We start from the raw sequence: 22455 nt of genomic DNA, 5'->3' as shown, positions 1-22455 counted from the left end.
TTAGGGGTTTGTTACTTGTGACAAACAATCTTTTGTATGAAAGGGTTATTAATTGGTTTAGAAACTATACTTGCCACGAGAATTCATTTGTGAATTCTAAACCATCAAGAGTCCATTCATCACCCCCAAAACAGGCCAACCTTGGGGGCTATGATCCGTTAGGTCGGAACCGAGTCATAACGGGAATCTCGGAACCAGGATCAACACACAACTCCTCCGCAGATCTCTTTCCAGAGCTACCTAAGTTCCGAAATATCAGAACACAACCAAACCAGTAACAAACAATGTGGATAACGGTTCTCCAATTACTCCATTATATACGAGTGATTTACTCAGTCACAGGTACGCTATTCACTCCAATCTTATTCTGAACTCACTCCAATTACTCTAATCTATTTACTCATACTTATTTGAGCGTTGGAGTCCCTTTTTAGGTACCCAACGCCGCCTCCTCAGGAGAAGACGATGTTCCACTCCCTCCACTCTAAGAAAAGCAAGTTCAAGCGCTAGTAGAATAAGCTATACCTCAGAGCTCACTTTCACACAAAAACAGTATCCATTGGATAGAACTTCTATCCTCCATAACTTTTACCAAATATATATAGAAAAGAATAAAGTCGAACATTTATATTCTATATCTATATCCTAACTAAATTCTAAGCCACAAAGAAAATTTTTTTTTTATTGACATGTCATTTAATTATTCTAATATCTGATTATTTTAATTTATTTGAAAAACATGTAAAAAATATACAAAAATATGTAACGATGAATTAGTGATTGATTTTTAGATGATGTTCAAAATTATTGTTAATTAATTTGTATTTTCTCTAAAAAATTTATATTTGAATAAAATAAAATCGCATTTCATGTTAGGATAATGAGGAGAAAAATCGTAAGCAAATATAATGAATTATTTCCGAAATTAAATTAAACAATCCCATGGCAGCATAAACTGAGAAAGGAGAAAAGCACCAAAAGATGGATTGGTGAAAGGGAAAGGGAAAGCATGAGATGACATAAGACTAAGTTATACTAATATACTACCTATTTAGTTAGGGAACATTTAATTTGCATCCATCTATCAGCTATATGGGAAAAGCATCAGATCACTCACAAGTCATCCTGCCATGCCACGTTGGTTCTTTATTCATTTCACGTGGCAAAATCTGGCCCCACATGGGTCCCACTTCCAAATTACCTTGGCCGATCCAACTATAATATATAAGAAAAGTATATACAACAACAAGTGATTACTCAAAAAATAATAATTTAATTAATTTATAATTATATTTAATTAATTTTATTTATTTTTAATTTATAATATTTTTAGTATATAAAAAAATTTATAAAATATATAAAAAAATATCCATTTAGTATAAAAAAGAAACATTATAATACTTAGTAAAAAAATATCTTAATGCCTAACATAAATATCATTCACATACAAATTTTGAATTCACCAAAGATAATTTGCTGATTTTTAGTTGGTATCCTCTTGTTCCTTACCATTGTTGATATATATAATCATTTTCTTTGCATGCACAAAATTTAAGTAATCAAAGTTCTTATTTAATTCATAATTTATATGGACTAAGATATAACTTTGAAAACAAAAAAATGGAGGAGCATACAAGTTGAATAAGTGGATAAGGAATAGTAGAGAAAAGGGGTGGATGATGATGAAACTCCATGCGAGTAGTAGTCAAGTGTGAACGGTATGTAGTTTTCTTGGGTTATGAGGAAGAGCCGCCAAAGTTGGTTTTCCTACTGTTGGTCACGTTAATGCAGATTCTTGGTCTGATGAAAAAGGTTTTGAAATGCATCCAATTAATATATTCCATGCATTGTCATGTGGAGCATACCAGAATCCAAGAAAGAACTACCAGGAAGCATAGGATCATTACCACACAAGAACACAAGCTTGAATACAAAGATAAAAAGAATCTTCCATTCCATTTGATCGAAAAAGAGATAGCTAGTGGGACAACCCCAATTTGCTTCTTCATTATATTCTCTTTTTGTCCTCTTTGTTAAAAGCCCAAGCAACCCCAACATTCCACCCTCCTCTTCCCTCACCTATTCTCTCGCTCTCTCTCATTTTTCTAGCTCCCAACGTTCCACATTAAGGTCTCTACTCTTTTAATATTATGTACATACAAATACTACTATATGTCGTATTATATTAATTTTGCTAACAAACTGTTCTTTTTTGTTCGTTGGTGACAGGGAGGGGAGAGCATTATTATTGCATCATTGGAGATCATCGCTTGGATTATTGAGGTTTCTGATAGTTTGTTAAGTGGGGTATTAGAGATCATATAATATTTAGATATTATAATGGCACCAGTTTCATTGCCTCCTGGTTTTAGGTTCCACCCTACAGACGAAGAACTGGTTGCTTATTACCTTAAAAGGAAGATTAATGGCCGTAAAATTGATCTGGAGATCATTCCTGAAGTTGATCTATACAAGTGCGAACCGTGGGACTTGCCAGGTACATATATTATATACATGCATGTCTATATCATATATTTTTCTTAATTTGGTAGACTAAAATTTTAATTGGAATATATGACCTTTTTTATCACTGAAAACAAACACTACCTAACTATTTTGTATTATCCTTTATATTGACTCAAGGAATATTTATTATTAATATTATACAGGGAGGTCGTTGTTGCCGGGTAAGGATTTGGAGTGGTACTTCTTTAGCCCTCGGGACAGGAAGTATCCAAATGGGTCAAGAACTAACAGAGCAACGAAATGTGGGTACTGGAAGGCCACTGGAAAGGACAGGAAGGTAAATTCGCAGAGCCGCGCCGTAGGGATGAAGAAAACCCTTGTGTACTACCGAGGCAGGGCGCCTCACGGGTCTCGCACTGGTTGGGTCATGCACGAGTACCGTCTTCATGAGAGGGAATGCGAAACCAATGCTGCTTCTGGCTTGCAGGATGCCTATGCTCTTTGCCGTGTCTTCAAGAAGGCGGCGGTCATTATCCCCAAAGTGGCAGATCACTATGCTGCTGATAATATCATGATGATGACAACTGATTCTCAAGGAACACCCCAAGTCTTTGACACCATGCCTTGGGATCATCATATTGGGCATAATGGTAAATGCCCACACTTATCTCAAGATCCATTCCTCAATAACCTTCCATCTTCGTCATCCTCCTCATTTCCTCATTATGGAGCCCTAACTTACTCTCCATCTAAGGTGCCTAATACCTTTCTTTTATTTAAATTAAAAGTATTAAACTAAAATAAAGTGAACACTCACGTGTAATTGTTTTTTTCTAAAAGTTAAAAGTTGTTAGATAATAATTTAGTTAAATATATCGAATCATTTAATTATATTTAACTAGCAACTTCACGTAAAAACAATTGCACATAAATTTTTTCTAAAATCAAATTAATTATTATATATTTATGTATGTTTTTATGTTTTTCAGGTGGATGTAGCACTAGAGTGTGCAAGGATGCAGCACAGTTTTTCCATGCCTCCATTGGAGGTAGTGGAGGAATTCCCTAATGTGGGAATTTCAGAGCTCAACATCATGACACGTGGCACCACTTCAATGTGTGGAGGAAGCATGAACAATAACAATGAATCGGATATCTTGCAACAGATTCTTTCACTTGCTAATGCTAATGTTTCTTCCCATGAATTCACAAATCATTCAAACCATTCACACACATTATTGGGTGGCAACAATGCAAATTATGCTGCTCCTCATCATCACGAACATGATTTTGCTTTTAATGCTGGCACAAGTTACACTAATCACGCCGTAAATGATATGAACCCCATGAGATATGAAATCCAAGATCAAAACCTAAGAACAATAGAGATTGGAGATCTTGAAAGCGAGTTCAAGGTATGTTGTACATGACCTTATACCCATTACTTGCTACAATAAAACTAATGTTGGAACTTATATAAATGAGTGAGTACCTTATACCCATAATTTTGCAGAGCTTTATGGAAGAGCAAAAGACGGTTCCGATTGAGGATATATCAAGCTTCCAAACAAACATACAAGAAAATGAGGTTCAAGGTATATTAATTAGCCAACAAAGCTAGATAATTAGAAAACTTTATATATTTGCTCCTATTACTCTTAATAAATAAATGAGTGAGTACCTATCCGGTCTCGACAATTATTTCAAAAGGATAAGGAGGCCTCAAAAAAAAATACTCAATCCGGTTCCTGATATTTTTTTTAGATTGATTAGCCCCTATGCCAAAAAAATAACATTAATTTTTTTTTTTGCACAAGGGCCTCTTTGTCCTTTCGAGGTCATTGTCAAAGGCCGGATTGTGTTTTTTTTTTTGTTAAGGGTCTCGTTGTCTTTCGAAGTAATTGTCAGGAGTTATTTTGGATTTTTCTCTAAATAGATAAATGAGTTTTATTACTTTATTTCATCAAAGAGTTTAATAAATTTTTTTTTCTAGTTATGTAACACTTTTCTATCATTAAGCATGCATAACTATACACAATGCACATGCATGATTGCTGTTTCCCTTTGCCATGTATATCTTTCTCTTGTTTACCTTTTATTTTTCTTGAAAAAAAACATAAATAAAACTTTATTTGCAGCAGAATCTGAGCTACACAATAGCAACAAAGAATTCAGTGAAGCTGACATTGACAATTTCTCAATGGGGTTCATCAACGATGGTGACCCAAATGAGAACTTCATCGATGATGATGACAACATTGATTATTCAAATTCCACAAGCTTTGAGGTCCTTGAAGAAACCAAGGTTAGCCATGGAATGTTTGTGGCGACTCGCCGAGTAGCCGACACATTCTTTCATCAGATTGTTCCTTCACAAACCATCAAAGTTCAACTGAATCCAGTAACAATAATGGGCAACAATTCTTCCATGGAGATGCTCAAGAATAATCAAGAGTCTTTGTTCAAGAAGCTGATGATGATGAAGTCACCAAATACATTAGCAAGTGCTATTGTATTTATCTTTGCACTATTGTTGACGCTTTGTGTTAATTTGAAGGGGCAAGTTGAAAATTATTGGGCATCAAGAAGTGATGATGACACAATTAATGTGAAGAAGAAATGTTGTTATGATGCTAATAGCAGCATGAAGAGAATGAAACAAGTAGCTCACAAGATCATATGGAATCAGCAAGAAAAATCTTGGTGTGTTGGAATTAAAAGTGGGAGAGGATTTAGTGTGGTGTTGAAGAAAATTGGTATTTTCCTCTCCATATCTTTGGCTCTTTGTACCATGTGGGTTAACCATGTTACAATTAGTCCTTAATTGACCTAGTAATTTTATTTTCTTTTAGCTTCTAACTTAATTAAGGATTTCATTATTTAGAAGGATACTTGTATTTTCTTCTCACAACAATTCTTGTATTTTACTTGGTCAATATGTTATTTAATTAAGAATTAGTATTGTACTCAATTGTACCAATAGAAATTGATATATAATTCATTTTCATTTAATCCATTTATTTTGTTATTCAAGCATAGAAAAGAATCAGTGCGGACAACTACAACAACAATAACGAAACCTTGCCTCACTTAATGAAGCCGGTCATATGGATCAAACGATGTCATTAAACTCTATTATGTATCGTATTTATAAAAAGACGGTTTATATAGAGATCATGTTTAACTACTTTATAGATGATCTTTTTAATTTTTTCTCTACCTTTTACTCATTGTTCATCTTCTATCTCATTCATCCTCCTAACTAAATGCTCTATCGATCTTCTTCTCACATATCCAAACTACCTAAAACATGATTCTAGTATCTTTTCTATAATAAATGCTACTCCAACTTTCTCTCTTATATCTTCGTTCCTTATTCTATCCAATCGCATATGACCACTCATTCATTTGAATATCTTCATCTCCCTTTTGACCGCCCAACATTCTGTACCATAAAGTATAGCTGGTTTGATAGCAGTGTGATAGAATTTATCTTTAAGTTTTAAAGGCACTTTTTTGTCACATATAAAACCAGACACACTCCTTCATTTTGACTAATCTACTTGGATCCTATGATTTATATCATGCTCAATCTTTCCGTTATTCTGTATGATGCACCCAAAATAATTAAAAACTTTTAACTTTTCGTAAGATGTTTTCTCCAATCTTCACCTCTGTATTAGGGTTTGCCCTTCGACAGCCGAACTTACATTTCATATATTCCGTCTTGCTACTGCTTATGCACATATCATATATTTCAAAAGCTTCTCTCCATAAATCCAACTTTTTATTTAGATCTTCCTTTAACTCTCTCATAAGGACGATATCATCGGTAAAATTAGAGGTGACAAACGGACCTAAATCTGTCGGGCCGGCTCGCATAACCCGCCAAAAAAGATGGGCCGGGCTGAAAAATTGAGACTGTCACACATCAAAAGCCTGCTTAATCCGCACCGCTTAAACTGTGGGTTTTGGCGGGGTGGGGCGGGCTTCACCGCCGGGCTTAGGATTTTTTTGAAGATGTTCTAATTTAGTGTTTTGGATTATGTTTTACGTTTGATTGATTATGTTCTAAACTTGTAGATATTTAATTATATATTTTGGACAATATTTATTTTACTTTGGACAATGTTGGTTTTATTATTTTGTTTCAAAAAATTTGGTTTATGATTATATTTATTAGATATTTATAATTATAAAGACTTTAATGTTTGTGAATATAAAAAATATAATTTTTTTATATCTTTAGAAATTATAAAACCATGATACAGGTTCTTGGATATACTCTATGAATACTTTCAAAATTAATGTAAAAATGTATAGACTTAAAAATAATTTTTTGTGTAATTCTATACTAATAAAAATTTTTTCTGTCACACCACCTTCACACTAGTTATAATTCTATCATATATGTTTATAATTACATAGATATATACAATAAGACTTTTCTTGACACTCCATCGTACATTTTTTTCAAATATAAGGTAACAACTATAAGATGATTTTTTTTTCATATATATAACATTTTCAGTTCCCACTCTTTGCATGTCATTAATTTTTTTTTGTTAAAATAATTTTGACAAAAGATTCCTGTATTATTAGACTAATATTTTTAATCCCATAGTTTTATAAAAAAAAGAATTGGTTTCAACACACAGCCTATTCACGCACACATTAAATACTCTCTTTACATATTCTACTTATTAAGAGAGATTCGAATTCATGTGGCATTTTTAGAAGGCAAATGTATTTGCCATTATGATAAAACTCAGCCAAAAAAAAAAAAATAGTGAAAACATTCTTAGGTAGGTAATTAATTGGTGTTTTTTATTTTATATTTAAAAAAAATAAATTCTTTTAATTTTTTTTAATATTTGAAAAAATAAAATATAATTTTTTATTATGAATTTTATAAGTGTGATAAAAAAAATATGAAACAAAAAATATTAAAAAATTAGAAATCATACTTTACTTTTTTAATTGTTAAAAAAAATTGAAAAGATTACACGTTCCATGATTAGTATTACAATATTCTCTATTGAGTAGAAAATAAATTCTTATTGTGATTTTTGAAATTCACGCAATTACTTAATTTAATCATTGTTCTAATTTTAGTATTTTATCATAATGATGATCTTTTAGATCAAACTTCAAATACCATTGCTAACTTAGTTATTGAAATGCTGATGTTGTTCTTTTTTGTTATACTAGAATGTTCCAACAAGTAATTGACGTGACCAAATTATAATTAAACTCTGACTAAATTTGGATAATTACATAAATAAAAATTTTCTCGAATAGGAGGAGTTTATTAGCTTGAGAATTCTTTTTCAGCATTTAGTTATTCATTTCCTAAGCACCTTAAATAATTTATTCAATCAGATAAGTGGCATGAAGGTGAACGAGAGGATACACAGAAGGAGTTGCACCCAACAAGAGGAGTTATTGAAGGAGATAGAGGCAAGGCAATCAAACCTTTCCATGTGTAGTGAAAAGGTAATTTGATGTTTAATGTTGGTAATGAATTTCAGGAAAAATGCATCTTCAAAAATGTTTTGATGGACAGTGTATAAAAGTATGCATTGAGCCGCCAGCAAAGACGCAGTTAATGAAAGAATTAGAATTTGGCAGATTGGATTTGTACATGTTTGACTTAGTGAATTCATCTTCCACAGTCCTTTATAGGAATAGATTTTGTTAACACTTGAGCTGAAGCAAAAACATCATGAAAAAATAAAATAAAATAAAAAAGTGAAACATCAGAAACTATTTACGAATATTTTGATATTTATTCACATTTATATCATGACATATGATATTCCATAAATATCTGATTTTGAAACAATAATCCAATGTCATTGACTTATTGTGAATCTGGACTTTGTCAGCAAACACGAAGGAGTCAATTTACACATGATTCGTGAAGCTGTCTATCACGGGACCATACACCGTACCATTCATCATTTTACATTTTCTCAGATGCGTCACTCGCTTCAACACGCTTTGAGATTTACACCATAATTGTCTTACCCTATGGTATCTTAGACTCCAATTAGTAAAAAAATATAAGGTTAATTACATTTCATTTTTTCATTTTATATTATGTACTTATGTGTTATGTATCTTGATTTCCGACAATTATCAACTACATACTATAATGGAGCCCTATAAAAAAGCGGAGTTTAGGTCCCTTTGTTTTACCAAAGTGTTCACACTTCACAGCCGGTTTATTTATTTATTATTTTTAACATAGCTGATATCAAAATTTATTATACAAGTCACAAGATAACCTTTTTCTTTTCCTGAACGGCTCATATGACAACTTCAACTAAGCTCTTGTGAGTCATTGGTTGAGGCGTTGAGCAAATATTAGATAATAAATTTATCAACTAATCTGGATGTAGTAATAATTTTTGTTAGTTACAAGAAGCTGCAAGCAGGGAATGAATGATTTTGATTTTGATTTTGATTTGGAGTGTAGAGTTGTGAAGATGAGGTAAGGTGAGTGCACAGCACATGCTTGATGAATTGATCACTCATACATTGCAGAATGCAGAGAGTATCAAAGTGAATAATAGGGAACAATAAGTACCATCAATTTAGGAACCAACATAAATATACAAGTTGAAAAGAACATGACAAAATAGCCCAAAGATAGGTTCACGGGTCACTACACTATTAACCTCTTTCTAGTAAAATAAAAGAGTGCGAATCCCACTAGCTACATGCCAACAATTCATTTCATACTATATATTTCAACAATATTATTTCTTTATTGCAATCCATTTAATATTATTTCTGCACTCTCAAGTCTGAATCTCCATCTATATTTCATTATTCTCATCACAGAAACTAAAGCATTATTTATCAGTTTAGCTTGGCTGCAAAACATAATTGCTATAGCAAAAAAGTTTATTAGCTTTCTATTATTACCTTCTAAAAGGTAGCTTAAAATAATGACTATGAGCAAAGTGTGGCAAATATATAATTAGCTCAACTGTTCACATTATTTGTGTATAGCAACAGGTTTAATTACTTTATCACTCATTCACCTTCATGGACTCAGCTCCTTGTAGTTCTTGGCTGCAAGCCTTGTTCTCTCTCTTGGCATTGGTTTGGGTCTTGAGCTGTTGTGGAGGTGTTCGTGGAGGGACCACCCCAACAAAAGTGAGCAGCTTCTCAAAGGTGGAGGATGCTGTGAACTTCCATATTTATTATGGCCAGACCTTCAAAGTCATTAAAAATGCTATTGATGGCCAGAGCTACCTTCTTCTCCAGGTAATTCATCTTTGTGAACATTTTTCTTTTCATTGTCTTTGAACTCTTGTATTAGGATTGCACTGTATCCTTAAGATTTGTTTATTTTTCAGTTTACAAGGGTAAACAATGACATGGAAATGAGAGGGAGGTGAGGTCCTTAACATGAGTGATTGTGTTTTTTTAATCTTTACCAGCAAAGTCATTTGTAGATAAAGATAAGGGATTTTAAAATAAAAAATGACATTGGCATAACAAAAGAAATAGATAACATTGATCTGAAAATACTCAAAATAGATGCTGATGAAGGAATAGCTTCTCATCTTTTGGGAAACATATGAGTTAGGAATTGCACTCTTTTACTTTCTTTTTTTTCTTCCTTTTATAAGTTTACCATGTGTACTGTATTTTCCCTGCTAATTAAGCTGTATTTCTCAGCTACTCATTTTCTTCCATCATTTTGCTGTGTCATTGGCAGAATAATTCAAGGATTGCATCAAGGACTAAATACTGCACCTCAAGAATCAAATCATTTGTCATTCCATTGTCAAACTATTCTGTTGATACAGATTATTTTCCAGGTATATACCCTGCTTATCTCATTCACCTTATGATTTCTCTTCTTAACTGGGAACCAAAATGTTAAGCATAAAAAGGTAACACATCCTTTGATCTACCAAGAAACTAATGCAGTAACCCTTTCATTGTATTTGTCAATATTAAAAAGATTTTGCAATTCATTTTTAGCCAATTCTTATTGAATCATATACTTAAAGGATGTCTTAATACAATAATGCTTTCTTTTACCTTTGTTGCCCCTAACTTGTTTGTCATTCTTTTCTTTCTGCTGGGATTGGAACTCAAGTTTCCTTCTTAGAGGTGAGAGTCTTTCACTACTCCAAGTTTACATGTTAAACTTCAAACGATCATGATAGAAGGATTTTCATCTAATCTTTCCCTTGTTTAGAGCAGATTTTAGGTTTGCTGGAGAGCTTGAAAGGCATAACAGCAGACTCGGTGGCTTCTCCATGTGTCTTGAAATTGCGTCAAGAAGGGCAGATTCAAATATTAAACAAAAGTGATTATCAACAGATTGCACAGTTCTCAGCACACTTCTATAGTGACACTGATCAACAACCAGCTTGCAACTTTGCAACTTTTGTTCCCTTTGTCGAGGATACGCCTTTGCAGGTAAGCACCTGAAGATCATGCACTGGCTAGATTTTCAATATCCAAAAGGACAGAACAATATTTTTTTTTTACTTGGAACAGTGGACATAGGGTACCAGGTTAGCTTGTACACCTGGCTATTGAAGAGAGATGTATGTACTTATGATAATGAAGATTTTCTTTGCCTAGAATGTTTGAAAACTAACTGTGTTTACTTTGATAGAGAGCAGAGTGGATCAAGTATATTGGAGCTTTTGCAAATGTTGAAGCCAGGGCCAATCAAGTTTATGCTGCAGTAAGAACACTCCTCTGTTCCACCATCAGTAATTGTTTATATATCATTATGAAGAGTATTTTTTCTCTGTAAATTTTTGCTATCATCAGTAACCTGTAGACTAGTATATTTAAAATGAAAGCTACAGTTGGATAATGCACAATGTTTTCATAATTTTATGAGATATATTGCTCTGACAAAATGGTTTATCATTTGTGTAGGTTAAGGAGAACTATTTGTGCATGGCTAAACTCACAACGAATCGAACATCATTCAAGCCAACAGTAGCTTGGATGAAGTATGATAATGTATGTATCAGTATCACCAAACTCCAGGACACACCCTTTTATCTGTCATCTTCAAACTATATATAAGGAGCTATTGAGTGTTTTATCTTTTCAGGGTGTTTGGTCTTTTACAAAGGAAGCATATCAATTGAAGGTATGAAAGCATTGCTGTTAGATAAACAAGCCTTTAACACTTGATCTTTGTTAATTTTGATACACAAACTATTCAAGCAGTATGTAGAAGATGCGGGAGGAGAGAATTTGGATGCTTCTATAAACAAGAACACTTACAATGTCTCTAATCCTGATGATGTAGAGGAACTCCATGCCATCTTATGTGTAAGTTTATTATGATTATGTGATAATTGTTTGTCATAATTCTTTATCTTTATCTATGATTTTTTTTTCCCATGTAGACCGTGGAAGTAGTCATCGACGAAACATTAACTTCTGATCCAGCCAACTACATGCTATCAACATTTATCCAAAATTTAAACATTGAAGATCGTTCTTGTTTTTCCTTTCTTACAAACACAAGCCTATGGAGATATGACAAAAGGATTCAAAATTATACACTAGGTAACTACGAAGTTATAAGTTATAACTTGTTGCATTTACCTCACTAATTTAAGCTACTTGATAACTAACTAACTAACTTTCCATGGTGCATGTATATGTAGATTGGTATAATGGAGCATTGGCCCAACCTCAATTGGTATTAGCAGATCTAATTGAAGTTTTATTTCCTACCGGAAATTACAATATGACCTACTTTAGGAACCTTGCAAAGGTATGATTTCATTAAATTCTTGAGAATAAAAAGAGAATTTGCAAGATGGTGTTTGGTATTCCTTCCCTAACTCTCAAGGTATTTCCTGTCTTCTTGCAGGGAGAAGCACCTATAAACATTGGTCCTGAAATGTGTGATAGGAATACTTCCACTACAATGGACCCTACAGTAGTAGCATGTGGATGATTATATCTTAAATCTCAAATTACTTTTTTCTTTTAAAAAAAAATATAGGATCTATACATTTTTTAGTTATTATTATTTGCACTCAGCAATGAGTATCGATAGTTCTATACACAGAATGTAATAATGCCACTTTTTTGTTTGGTACCATTTTAACTAAAATTTATCGTCTATCTACATGCTGAGACAAAAAAACACTAAAAAATATTACATAGCATTGAGTTAAACCAAGATTATAGGGCTTAGCCTTAATTGATATAACGATGGGATAATTAGAATATAAATTTTTTTCGGTACATAATTAGAATAGAAGTTAACGATGTAAAATTATGATATATATATTAAGAGATATTTTTTTCTTAAAAAAAAATTGAACTTAAGACTATTGGTTATGAAATTAAAGAACTTACCATCTTGATTAATTTTAAGTTAATTATTATTGCATATTAATTGTTTTAAAACTATAACATAACTAAAAAACTGTATTATTAGGGTAATTTAATTTTTCTGATGTATATAGAAATAGAGTTTGATAAGTTTTTCTGTTGCTCCATCCATTCATGTCATTCTCTTCCAACAACAAAGAACAAAGGCTCGAAAGTTAAATAATTCTTCTATTGAGTTTTCTCACACAAAGGCCAAAGCAAATTACTTGTCACAGAGAAGCAACTTTTATTGAAACAATTACAGAATATTATTTAATTATTAATAATTTTGTAATTTATATAATGTGTAAATTTATTATCTTATTTAATAATAATTAAAGTCTCTTTTTTATTTTATCAACTTTCGAGCTTAATTCAACAATTAAGCATTAGAAAGAAAGACAGACACCAACATCCAGCACCGTGACAAGAAGAAGCATTATGAAGCACCCTAGCAATTGCTCCACTTGCTGTTATGCTCCAAATAAGCTAAAACGAAGAAATAAATTATTGAGTTGATAAATAAAAGAAAATCATGAACTTTTCAAGGACTATATAGCTATTATTAAGTAACTTACCTTTGCAATTTGGACTGTGAACGTCTGCTATAGCAAAAACAAATAAACTATATGTTAGCTTGGATTAAATGAAAAATCAATTTCTCATAAAGACATTATACACATCTTGAAAGCAGAAATAATTCAAGTGAAGGAAAATTTTTTTCAGTTACTTCAGTGTGAAGCTTTGTGTGAGGTGCTGATTGTTATACCTAGTTCCTTGTTTCTTCATACTCTGCTGCTTTGGCACTGGTTGAGGTGGTGGAGGAGGTGGTGGAGGTATATCACTTGGAACCGGTATAGTCTTCACCTGTGACATTTAATTTGGGACATCAGAATTGATAGTCATTCTTGATCATAACATTATATTAACTATTAGTAATTATTATGGATGTGTTTCAAAGGACTAAGCAGATTGACTTACCAAATTTTTTAACATAAGATTGTAGAACATCTGAATGTATCTCTTCTTGGCCTCTTTTTGCTCATTATTCACTCTCCTCCAAAATGCATAAATGTTTCCCATATCTAGCAACTTGTTTGCATAGATCTTCCAGGTATAGCTACAAAACAAATTCATCAAATTTTTTAGATTATTATTTTACATGTAGGTGTATTATAAATGTTAAATTGGTGTGAGTCTTGTTTACCATTCGTCTATGCGCTGCAATCCGGCCGCAGAAACCTTGTCCCAATATGTTGAATCTACTTGGCATTTTTCAAAGAAATCAGCAATTTTGTTGCTTGATTCTTCTCCATTAAGGGGATCAATATGGAAGCCAGAGATCCCATCTACAATGATTTCAGCTGGACCTCCTTGGTTGGTTGCAAAAGTAGGCAAGCCACAGTTCATTGCTTCAATGACAGTAAGGCCAAATGCTTCATACAAAGCAGGCTGCACGAAAGCTCCTTTCGTATCAGCAATGAAGCGATAGAGCTCACCATTTCGATATCTATCCGTCTGTGCAGCTATCCATCTAAATTGACCCTTGAGTTGGTACTTTTCAATCAAATCATGCATCTTTCTTATTTCTGCCATTTCCTCCCTATCTTTGGATTTTGAAGGGTCAAAGAAGCCTCCTACTATGACAAGGTTCACCAGGTTTCTCAATCTCTGGTTCTTCCCATACCATTCGGCTAAGCCGGTTAAGTTCTTGACAACATCAAACCTTGCCATTGAGAATATGATTGGTTTTCTTCTGTTTTCTAGATACCCACTGTTTCCATAATAATTTCAGCATAAAAAATTTGTAATTAAGGAAGAATATAGTGATTATTATCTGAGCACTAACTATAACAAGTGGCAAGTAGTCACTTACATATGCTCTTTGTTATCAACTTTGCTATATAATAGTTCCTCAATGGCAGCATTAAATTTAGTGAGTCTTTTGTCTTTCTCTGTGTTAGGAAAATAGACAGATTGGTCTGCTCCAGGTGCAGCTATGTTGAACTTGGGATCAAATACATTTATACCTGAAACAACCCTGCAGAGCCCTGGGAGTGTAAATGCTGCATGACTTTCATATTGTCCAGGTCTATCTTTGCTGCAAAAAACAAAAACTTTTTGTCACAAACTTATGTGTATATATTCTTCTTGATCTTTGAGTTCTAAGCTGTATAAGTGAATTTTCTTTTAATTTTTAATATGGATGCTAACCTTCCTGCAATTTCCTGATAGGTGCTGGTTATGATGAAATCAGCCGCATTCATTGCTACTGTATCGGCCATGAATTGACTTGAGAAATGATACTTGGGGTCTAGTTCTTTCCACTTGACATCTGAATCTTCATACTTAGTTTTCTCTAAAGCATGCGCTATAGTTCCCTGGAATTCAAGCAACGACTTAAGGAAATTATTACATAATGTAATAAAGGACATCATTGAAATTAAAGAGAAGTTGTCAAGGACAACTTAGAATAAGGGATAGTGACCTGGGTTATCCCAAGTTTGTTAGCCATAAGAGAAGCTACCAAATTTCCATCAGTGTAATTTCCAATAATAAGATCCGGTTTCCCTTCCATGAAGTCTAGCACCTTGGCTGTGGCATCCTATCATCATGAACCAAAGAACTGGTTAGGTGGAAATTTCATCATAACAGAACCTCCCAGGTTAAGATTCATAAAAGATGTTGTTACACATGCCTGAGAAAACCTCTCAAGATAAGGATAAATATCAAAGCGAGAAACCCATTGACGCAAGACTCCATTATCAGTTTGGAAAGGCACGCGCAGAATGTTGGAGTGCTTGGTATCAATGATTGGTTCCAACTCTTGGTTGCATTTGGTTCCTTGAGCATTTGGTATGAGCCTTGTGACCTGTCAAGTTCAATAGTATATTTGGATGTGTGTTTTTAAAGATTAAGTTAGAAACGGATCACTTTTTTGTAAGAACCTTACCACAAGAATCTGAGGCTTCACATTTAGCCCTTGTTGCTTAATTCTCATAAGCAACTCTGCCTCCAGAGCTCTCACTTGATCCAATATGTAAACTACCTGTTCCAAATAGCAATAGAGCAAAGGTTATAGTTTACAAAAGTTGTTATCCATAAAAGCAATCCCAAAATTTTCACTTTGTTAACTTTTTTTTTTTTTTTTAGCTTCTTTTGTCAATAATTAGTATTTTTTAACATATGATAAAGTCATCAAAACTTGCTTAAATTTTTTCCTTTCAAGAACTTGTCAAATTATCATAAAATTTACAAACAAAGGCTTTTAAGTAACTAGAGTCAAGAACTGCTACCTGTCCACCAGTGTCTGGCAATCCAAGAACATCAGCTTGGCCAAAATAACCATGGATGGAAAGGATGACAACATTGAATATTGTGGGAACTCTGCTGAAGAACTTCTCAAGATTCACTGGATCTGGAGCTTGGAGCACTTCTGACAAAAATCCCATTGTCTCCTTCACTCTTCCTGCAGTGTCTCCCCATCCTTTCTCAAATCCCCATTCCTTAAGCCTGCATTCAACATTGGTATTGATTATTGAGTCAAAAATCATGTTCCTCCTATATAATATATCTAAGAATATAAAGGGGTTGTTCTATTCTGTTCTGTTTACCTTAGCTCAAAATCTTGGTAGGGAGCATCCATGGGAGTTGCTGAGAGATATGCATTAGCCACAATAAGTGCAAGCTGAATCTTTGCAGCAGTGTTCAGTCTCTCATTCAGCATCAGTTTCTGACAATTGTAAATGAAAAATTGGAAGATACATAAATGTCAAAAAAAAAGAAAAAGTATATGTTTTATGGATTTTAAAAGTTTATGTTGTTGTTCTGGCACCTACTTCTCCTTGATGATTCAGTGATAACAAGTAGTCCACTATAGGCTGTGTTTTTGACAAATTGCCACTAAACTTTGATGTTAAGAACTTTGAGACAAAATGGAGTCCATTTCCGATCGAAGATGGTAAGATTAAACGGGGAATGGGGAAATCATAAGCTCCAAAATCCGCTTCGAATGAGTTTTCATCGTTTGCCCTGTGACATAGACCCCAGTTAACCATCGAAACAACAGAGTTGGTCACATTATTGATAAAAAAGAAAAAAAAATTGATACCAATTTTCATCATAGACCCGTTCCTTGAATTTGAGGTAGTCAGTGGAGGTTATAGCCTCAACTTTAAGGTCCTCAGAGTTGACTCTGACATGTTCCCAAACTCCAGGACTTTGCCTCACAGCAAACGCGACATATGGTGGATGAACAACAGCTTCCTGCATGCATGTTTCAAAGTTCCAGAAAGCAATGAAAGGTGACTTGTAAAGCAAGTTACAAGAAGAAAAAGGAATAAGCTAACCTGTGTATGGCTCAATATAAAGCCAAGATTGCCCTCCAAGACATGATCCCTTTCAGTCTTGTCATCTATGACTTGCTCCATTTCCTCCATCAGGTGATGGAGTTTCATTATCCTTCTTCCCTTCTCTAAGTAATTGGCAAAGCACCTCTTCATATGGTACCTACTCTGCCTCAATGCATCCGGCATGTTCTCCGTTATGGAATTCGTGCGCTTCAACTTCGGTGCTGAAGAAGAAGCAGCAGCCATTTCAACAAATAAAACGATGTAAACTAAGGCTTAGAAATTGGTATCTATGTCTTTGGTTGCTGCTCTAATGAGATGTGTCGCACTTTATATATACATTGCTATTTGCTTGTGTAGGGATAACTTTTTTGGGTGAAATTGGCCCCACTAGAGGAGGTGTTGATTGGTGCAATAGTTGGAGAAAGAACATTTTTCCAACACAAACGTGAATATATTTTCTAGGATTATTTGGTATCATTCTTTTCTTCTTTATGTCTCTTTGTGTTGTTGTGCTATAGCCAAAACATGTTTTTGTTTGTGGGGGTGTGTAAGCATGCATGAGAGAAAAAGAATCTAGTAAACTCTCATGTCCAAGCCATTTACTTTCTTCTTGATCTTATGCAAACAAATGGATACCATATTTCATATCAATCATATTAATTATACACTAAAATCAACCATTAAAATTAATATACATTAAAATAAGTTGAGTCTCTTTCGAGATTTCCGTTGATCACATCTAGTATTAATTTTTATAAATTTTTGTATTTTTATAAAAAAAGAATTGGTTAGAATATTGTTTCAAATATTAATCAGGCTCCGGCCTGTTAGTTATGGGCTAAATCCAATAGCAGGCCGAAAAATGGCCCAATAGATCATTCTCCCTTAAACGACCCGCATCCACCTTTCAAAACCAGGGTTTATTGAAATTTAAAATTAGGGTTTTCGTCCGCCGCACTCTTCCCTCTATAAAATAAAACACTGCTCAAGCTTCTATCCTTCACTTTTCTTTACTCTTCTCAGTTCTCTCTCAAAGTATCAATCTTTCTATTAGTGTTCCTTTTAGGGTTCTGGGTTGGCATGTTTGTGCCGAATTACGCGTCAATTACTGATTACCATTGCCCTAATCGAGTTGGGCACTGAGTATGAGCTGACGCCACATCAATTCCTTCCTGCAATTTAATGTGCATTGTCAACCCATTGATTTTAGTTCCTATTGCAGAATGGGAAATTCTCTTCTTTTGTCAAATTTTATGTTTGCAAATTTGATTTTGAATCTAGGTATTGAATATTGAGAGAGTTGGAATTGAAATGATGACACTTTCCCCATATGATCGAAGTTGATTCTAACTTTGCTATATACATAAATTCAGTCTTCTGAATTTCCAAGCCAAAATTCTGATCTTCATACCAACTCAATTTTTTTTGTTTGATTAGGTTATATTTTTTATTTTTGTTTTCTATGCTAGGAACTATTTTTTAAATGATGGAAGTGATGATTATTTCCCCAGATGATCGACGCTGATATTACTGTGCGATTTTTTCTCGTTAGAGAAACCAAGCCAATTAATCTGATCCATCTTTTTAAATAAACAATTATTTACACACTTTAATTGTTGATATTAGATTTCAGTATATTGCTAATTATTTTATGTAGTGGAGGAATCAAACAAGGGTATTTGACACTAAAATCTTTTATATTTTGGTATATCTTAATACCCATAGAATTTATACTCCAGATACTATAAAAACATAAGTTTAATGCTTGGATTTTAAAATCAGTAGAATTCAAGTTTGGCTCTTCTGTAATATCAATATCATATCCAGAATTAGGATTTTTTGTTATTGTTATTTATTTATTTTTATCATTTTCAGTCTTTGATTTCATTGAACATCTTCTGTCCTTCGAAAAATCTAAAAGTACCTAACAAGTTAATTATGTAAGAAAATATTATAAATGAAAAAATAAATTAATTTCATAAGAAATTCTGCCAACATTTTTATTCTGTGCGCCAAATACATAGGAACACATCATCAAGGATCAAGCACATTTGACATTCAAACATGAAATTTCTGTTTTATATATTGCTGGACAAACACAATGATTTGGCACACACGAAAGCTTACATTATATAAAAACATAAGATATTTATTATTAATAAGTTTAAACATTTCGTAATTAATGAATCAAATTCTTCAATTTTTTCCAAGCTGGCCTGCTTGCTATTTTCTGCCACCAAGCATTAACATTGGTCCTCTGAGTGATCAAGTGGCCCAACTTGGCATCCTCAATGAGATGATCGATCCCCGGAAGGTGACTAAGATCGGCCAAAGTGAAGGTGTCTCCGGCGAGATAAGCGCTCTCTGAGAGCCTCTTGTCGTAGACATCAAGCACCTTCTCTAGCTTCTGCTCAGAGCTATGAGCCAAAGCCAAGTCCCCTGGCTGACCCATCTTTGGTAGGATCACAAGTTGAAGCATGAGAGTGAAACACAAATCATTGAAGTTGTGTGCTTCTACTTCAAGCCACTGGTCCACCAGTGCTCTCTCCTCTAAGGTTGTACCTAATAGATTAGGACCACTCTCTGCATGTTTTGCTGCGTAGTACTTTACTATTGCCCTTGACTCTGAATCCAAAATTAGAATTTAATTTAAGACATGGGAAATTAATGATGTGTTTGTTTCATATAATAACCTAAATCAGTAAAAAGGCTTTGTCAACTTAAAATAAAGGTCCAACTATAGAAATGATTTGAGAAAATAAGATCAAAGAATGAAGGAACATACCAAAGAGTCTGAAATCCCCGTCTTCCACAACTGGCACTTGACCAAAAGGCTGCAAAATAAAAAAGAACCACACTATTTATTTAGTATATACAGAAGAATCAATAACAACACAATAGCACGAGTAATTTCTTTTCTAAAAATTCTCCAAAATTATGGCTATTTATCTTCTAAAATGTATCATGTATATATAATTAAATGTCTCAATCTCCCATGACATGTTTATGTGAGTATAATGTAACACGATCTCTCAATTATATGTCGACTTATCACCTGTTTCAGAAGAAAATGAGGTTGCTTTTGCTCTCCGTGATCAAGGTCAACATGGACAATTTCAAAGTCAACCCCTTTCTCTAAGAGGCAAGCCAACACTCTCTGAGGGCAGGCTGCTGTTCTTGGACCATATACCTTCACCACCATTTTCTCTGTTTTTGTAGGCAAATTAAATTGTATATTAAGCTAATATGTCTTCAAAATCTTGGATGCCAGTGCTGAATATATAATGGATGGCCCTATTACTGCTTCTACGAGTTACATTCTCCAACCAACCTGGGGGTTAACACGTGATGACGTCCACATTCGTCCCCATTTTTATGAATTGTGTATATCAATTTAAAGGATTGAGATGTTCATAATTTATGTCATCTTAATTCAGTACTGTTATAATTCATTACTCTTAACTCGTAAATAATCACATACCAAATAGTTTACTTTTGTCTTTTAATGAATTGTAATGCTTTTAACCGGAACGTATAGCAAACGGTGATTAGATGTAAGTTATTTTTATTCAACGGCTTAAGCTTGATTAAAAGAATTGGTTTTCCGATAAATAATTTTTCACCAATAAAAATATTTGCCCACAATTACATCTACATGTCACGCATTCATGACAATTATTCTCACACAAATCAATTTTAGTTTTGTTACTGAAGCACACGCACGTCTAAAAATACAGTTCTTATTCATTACTTTGGTATTTAAATTGTTTCCAATTAATAAAATAAAAAATTCCTATTAATTGTTAAAAAGATATTAGATCAACATGGTGTTTGAGATGGGGGAAAATAATGTACGTATAGTGAAATTGTTGTGAATTTATATTTCATTCTAAGGTAATAGAATGACGAGTCAATAGTGTGTGTGGGTACAAATTTATGTCATCAAACTATTTTTCTTTGAAGAAAAAAAGCTTGAAGGGATATTATTATATTATATATGCATGTACATTTTGATCCACCGTTCCTTGTCTTACAATAATTATGTACTGCTTACCGGTGGTTGGGGATATGATGCATTGTTCTCTATGTGATTTGCATGATTTACTTTTTTTTCTCTGAATACTCTTGTTTTGTGATATTTATTTTGTTTTATTTTTGTAATGTGGAACAATTTAAAATNTATAAATTAGTGTTACCTTTATTTGTGCTTCACTATAATTTGTATAAACAAAATTATAGTTTTCGTTTGAGTTTTCAGTCCAACAAAGTCTTCAACTTTTTCTTCTTTTTTAATTTTCGACTCCTTAAAGAATACTTTATAACTACCAATAAACTTATATATTACCATAGTTATTATATTATCTTAAAAATTTCACGTGTAACTTTGTTAAATAGGCCAATTCCATAATACTACTATGAAGAGGGCTTATCATATTATCCTATAATTAATTGCAGTTTACATAAACAATTTTCTCTTGGTCATCACTATCAAAATAGTGGAATTCAAGTTTGGCTCTTCTGTTACAAATACAAATATCATATCCAGAATTAGGATTTTTTGTTATTGTTATTTATTTATTTTTATCATTTTCAGACTTTGATTCCATTGTACATTGAACATCCCTCAGTCCTTAAAATCTAAATGTACCTAAACGGTAAAGTTTGAAGTTATACCACAATGAAACAAGTTTAATTAAAAGTTATATATCAATGCAAGTTAATAATATAAATGAAGAAAAAATTCACTTTCACAAGAAATTCTGCCAACATTTTTATTCTATGAGCCAAATACATCGGAACACATCATCAAGTATCAAGCACATTTGGCATCCAAATATGAAATTTCTCTGTTTTATTTATTGCAAGACAAATCAATTTTGTGGATCATTATATTCTTGGCCGCTATGCTCATCTGTTTTTAACAAACACAATTGATTTGGCACACACAAAAGCTTACATTTTATAAAAACATAGGATATTTATTATTAATAAGTTTAAACATTTCGTAATTAATGAATCAAATTCTTCAAAATTTTCCAAGCTGGCCTGCTTGCTATTTTCTGCTACCAAGCATAAACATTGGTCTTCTATAGTGCTAGAAATGAGTCGAACTAGACCAAACTCGAACTCAACTCATAAAATTTAGACTTGACTCACGATTCGACTCATTAACATTCGAGCCTATTTCGTAAACTCAAGTTCGGTTCAATAAAAACTCACAAGCTGACTCGAGCTCACGAGTTAACTCGAA

At 33.1% G+C, this 22455-nt stretch overlaps 4 protein-coding genes across 6 annotated transcripts; 2 read left to right on the top strand and 2 right to left on the bottom strand.

Moving 5' to 3' along the window:
• On the top strand, positions 2019-5455 carry LOC107634706 (NAC domain-containing protein 86-like). 2 transcript variants are annotated; one of them, XM_021119587.1, is made up of 6 exons: positions 2019-2130; positions 2230-2497; positions 2670-3220; positions 3456-3881; positions 3980-4061; positions 4608-5455. In XM_021119587.1, exons 2-6 carry the CDS (start codon positions 2341-2343, stop codon positions 5288-5290), a joined length of 1899 nt encoding a protein of 632 aa, XP_020975246.1. In that variant the 5' UTR covers positions 2019-2130; positions 2230-2340; the 3' UTR covers positions 5291-5455. The 2 variants fall into 2 exon arrangements, with proteins under 2 accessions (XP_020975246.1, XP_016193619.1); XM_016338133.2 differs by having other exon boundaries at positions 4605-5455.
• LOC107631413 lies at positions 8770-12598 on the top strand. The gene is made up of 11 exons (XM_016334848.2): positions 8770-9744; positions 10202-10304; positions 10589-10602; positions 10696-10914; positions 11117-11188; positions 11389-11475; positions 11570-11608; positions 11689-11793; positions 11871-12033; positions 12135-12244; positions 12344-12598. Exons 1-11 carry the CDS (start codon positions 9523-9525, stop codon positions 12428-12430), a joined length of 1221 nt encoding a protein of 406 aa, XP_016190334.1. The 5' UTR covers positions 8770-9522; the 3' UTR covers positions 12431-12598.
• On the bottom strand, positions 12961-17525 carry LOC107631415 (sucrose synthase 5). 2 transcript variants are annotated; one of them, XM_016334849.2, is made up of 15 exons: positions 17202-17525; positions 16964-17118; positions 16692-16884; positions 16467-16585; positions 16149-16365; positions 15806-15901; positions 15551-15724; positions 15341-15457; positions 15067-15233; positions 14729-14953; positions 14060-14626; positions 13834-13972; positions 13622-13719; positions 13431-13457; positions 12961-13341 (listed from the first exon to the last, which is right to left on the bottom strand). In XM_016334849.2, exons 1-15 carry the CDS (start codon positions 17445-17447, stop codon positions 13326-13328), a joined length of 2556 nt encoding a protein of 851 aa, XP_016190335.1. In that variant the 5' UTR covers positions 17448-17525; the 3' UTR covers positions 12961-13325. The 2 variants fall into 2 exon arrangements, with proteins under 2 accessions (XP_016190335.1, XP_016190336.1); XM_016334850.2 differs by having other exon boundaries at positions 13431-13454.
• On the bottom strand, positions 18648-20652 carry LOC107631416 (glutathione S-transferase F11-like). Its single transcript, XM_016334851.2, has 3 exons — positions 20260-20652; positions 19990-20038; positions 18648-19829 (listed from the first exon to the last, which is right to left on the bottom strand). Exons 1-3 carry the CDS (start codon positions 20404-20406, stop codon positions 19384-19386), a joined length of 642 nt encoding a protein of 213 aa, XP_016190337.1. The 5' UTR covers positions 20407-20652; the 3' UTR covers positions 18648-19383.

Source organism: Arachis ipaensis, chromosome B03 (genome assembly GCF_000816755.2).
Source record: "Arachis ipaensis cultivar K30076 chromosome B03, Araip1.1, whole genome shotgun sequence".
Classification (NCBI taxonomy): Eukaryota; Viridiplantae; Streptophyta; class Magnoliopsida; order Fabales; family Fabaceae; genus Arachis; species Arachis ipaensis.
Note: the sequence above shows the minus strand (reverse complement) of the source record. Positions and strands in the feature narration are given on the sequence as shown.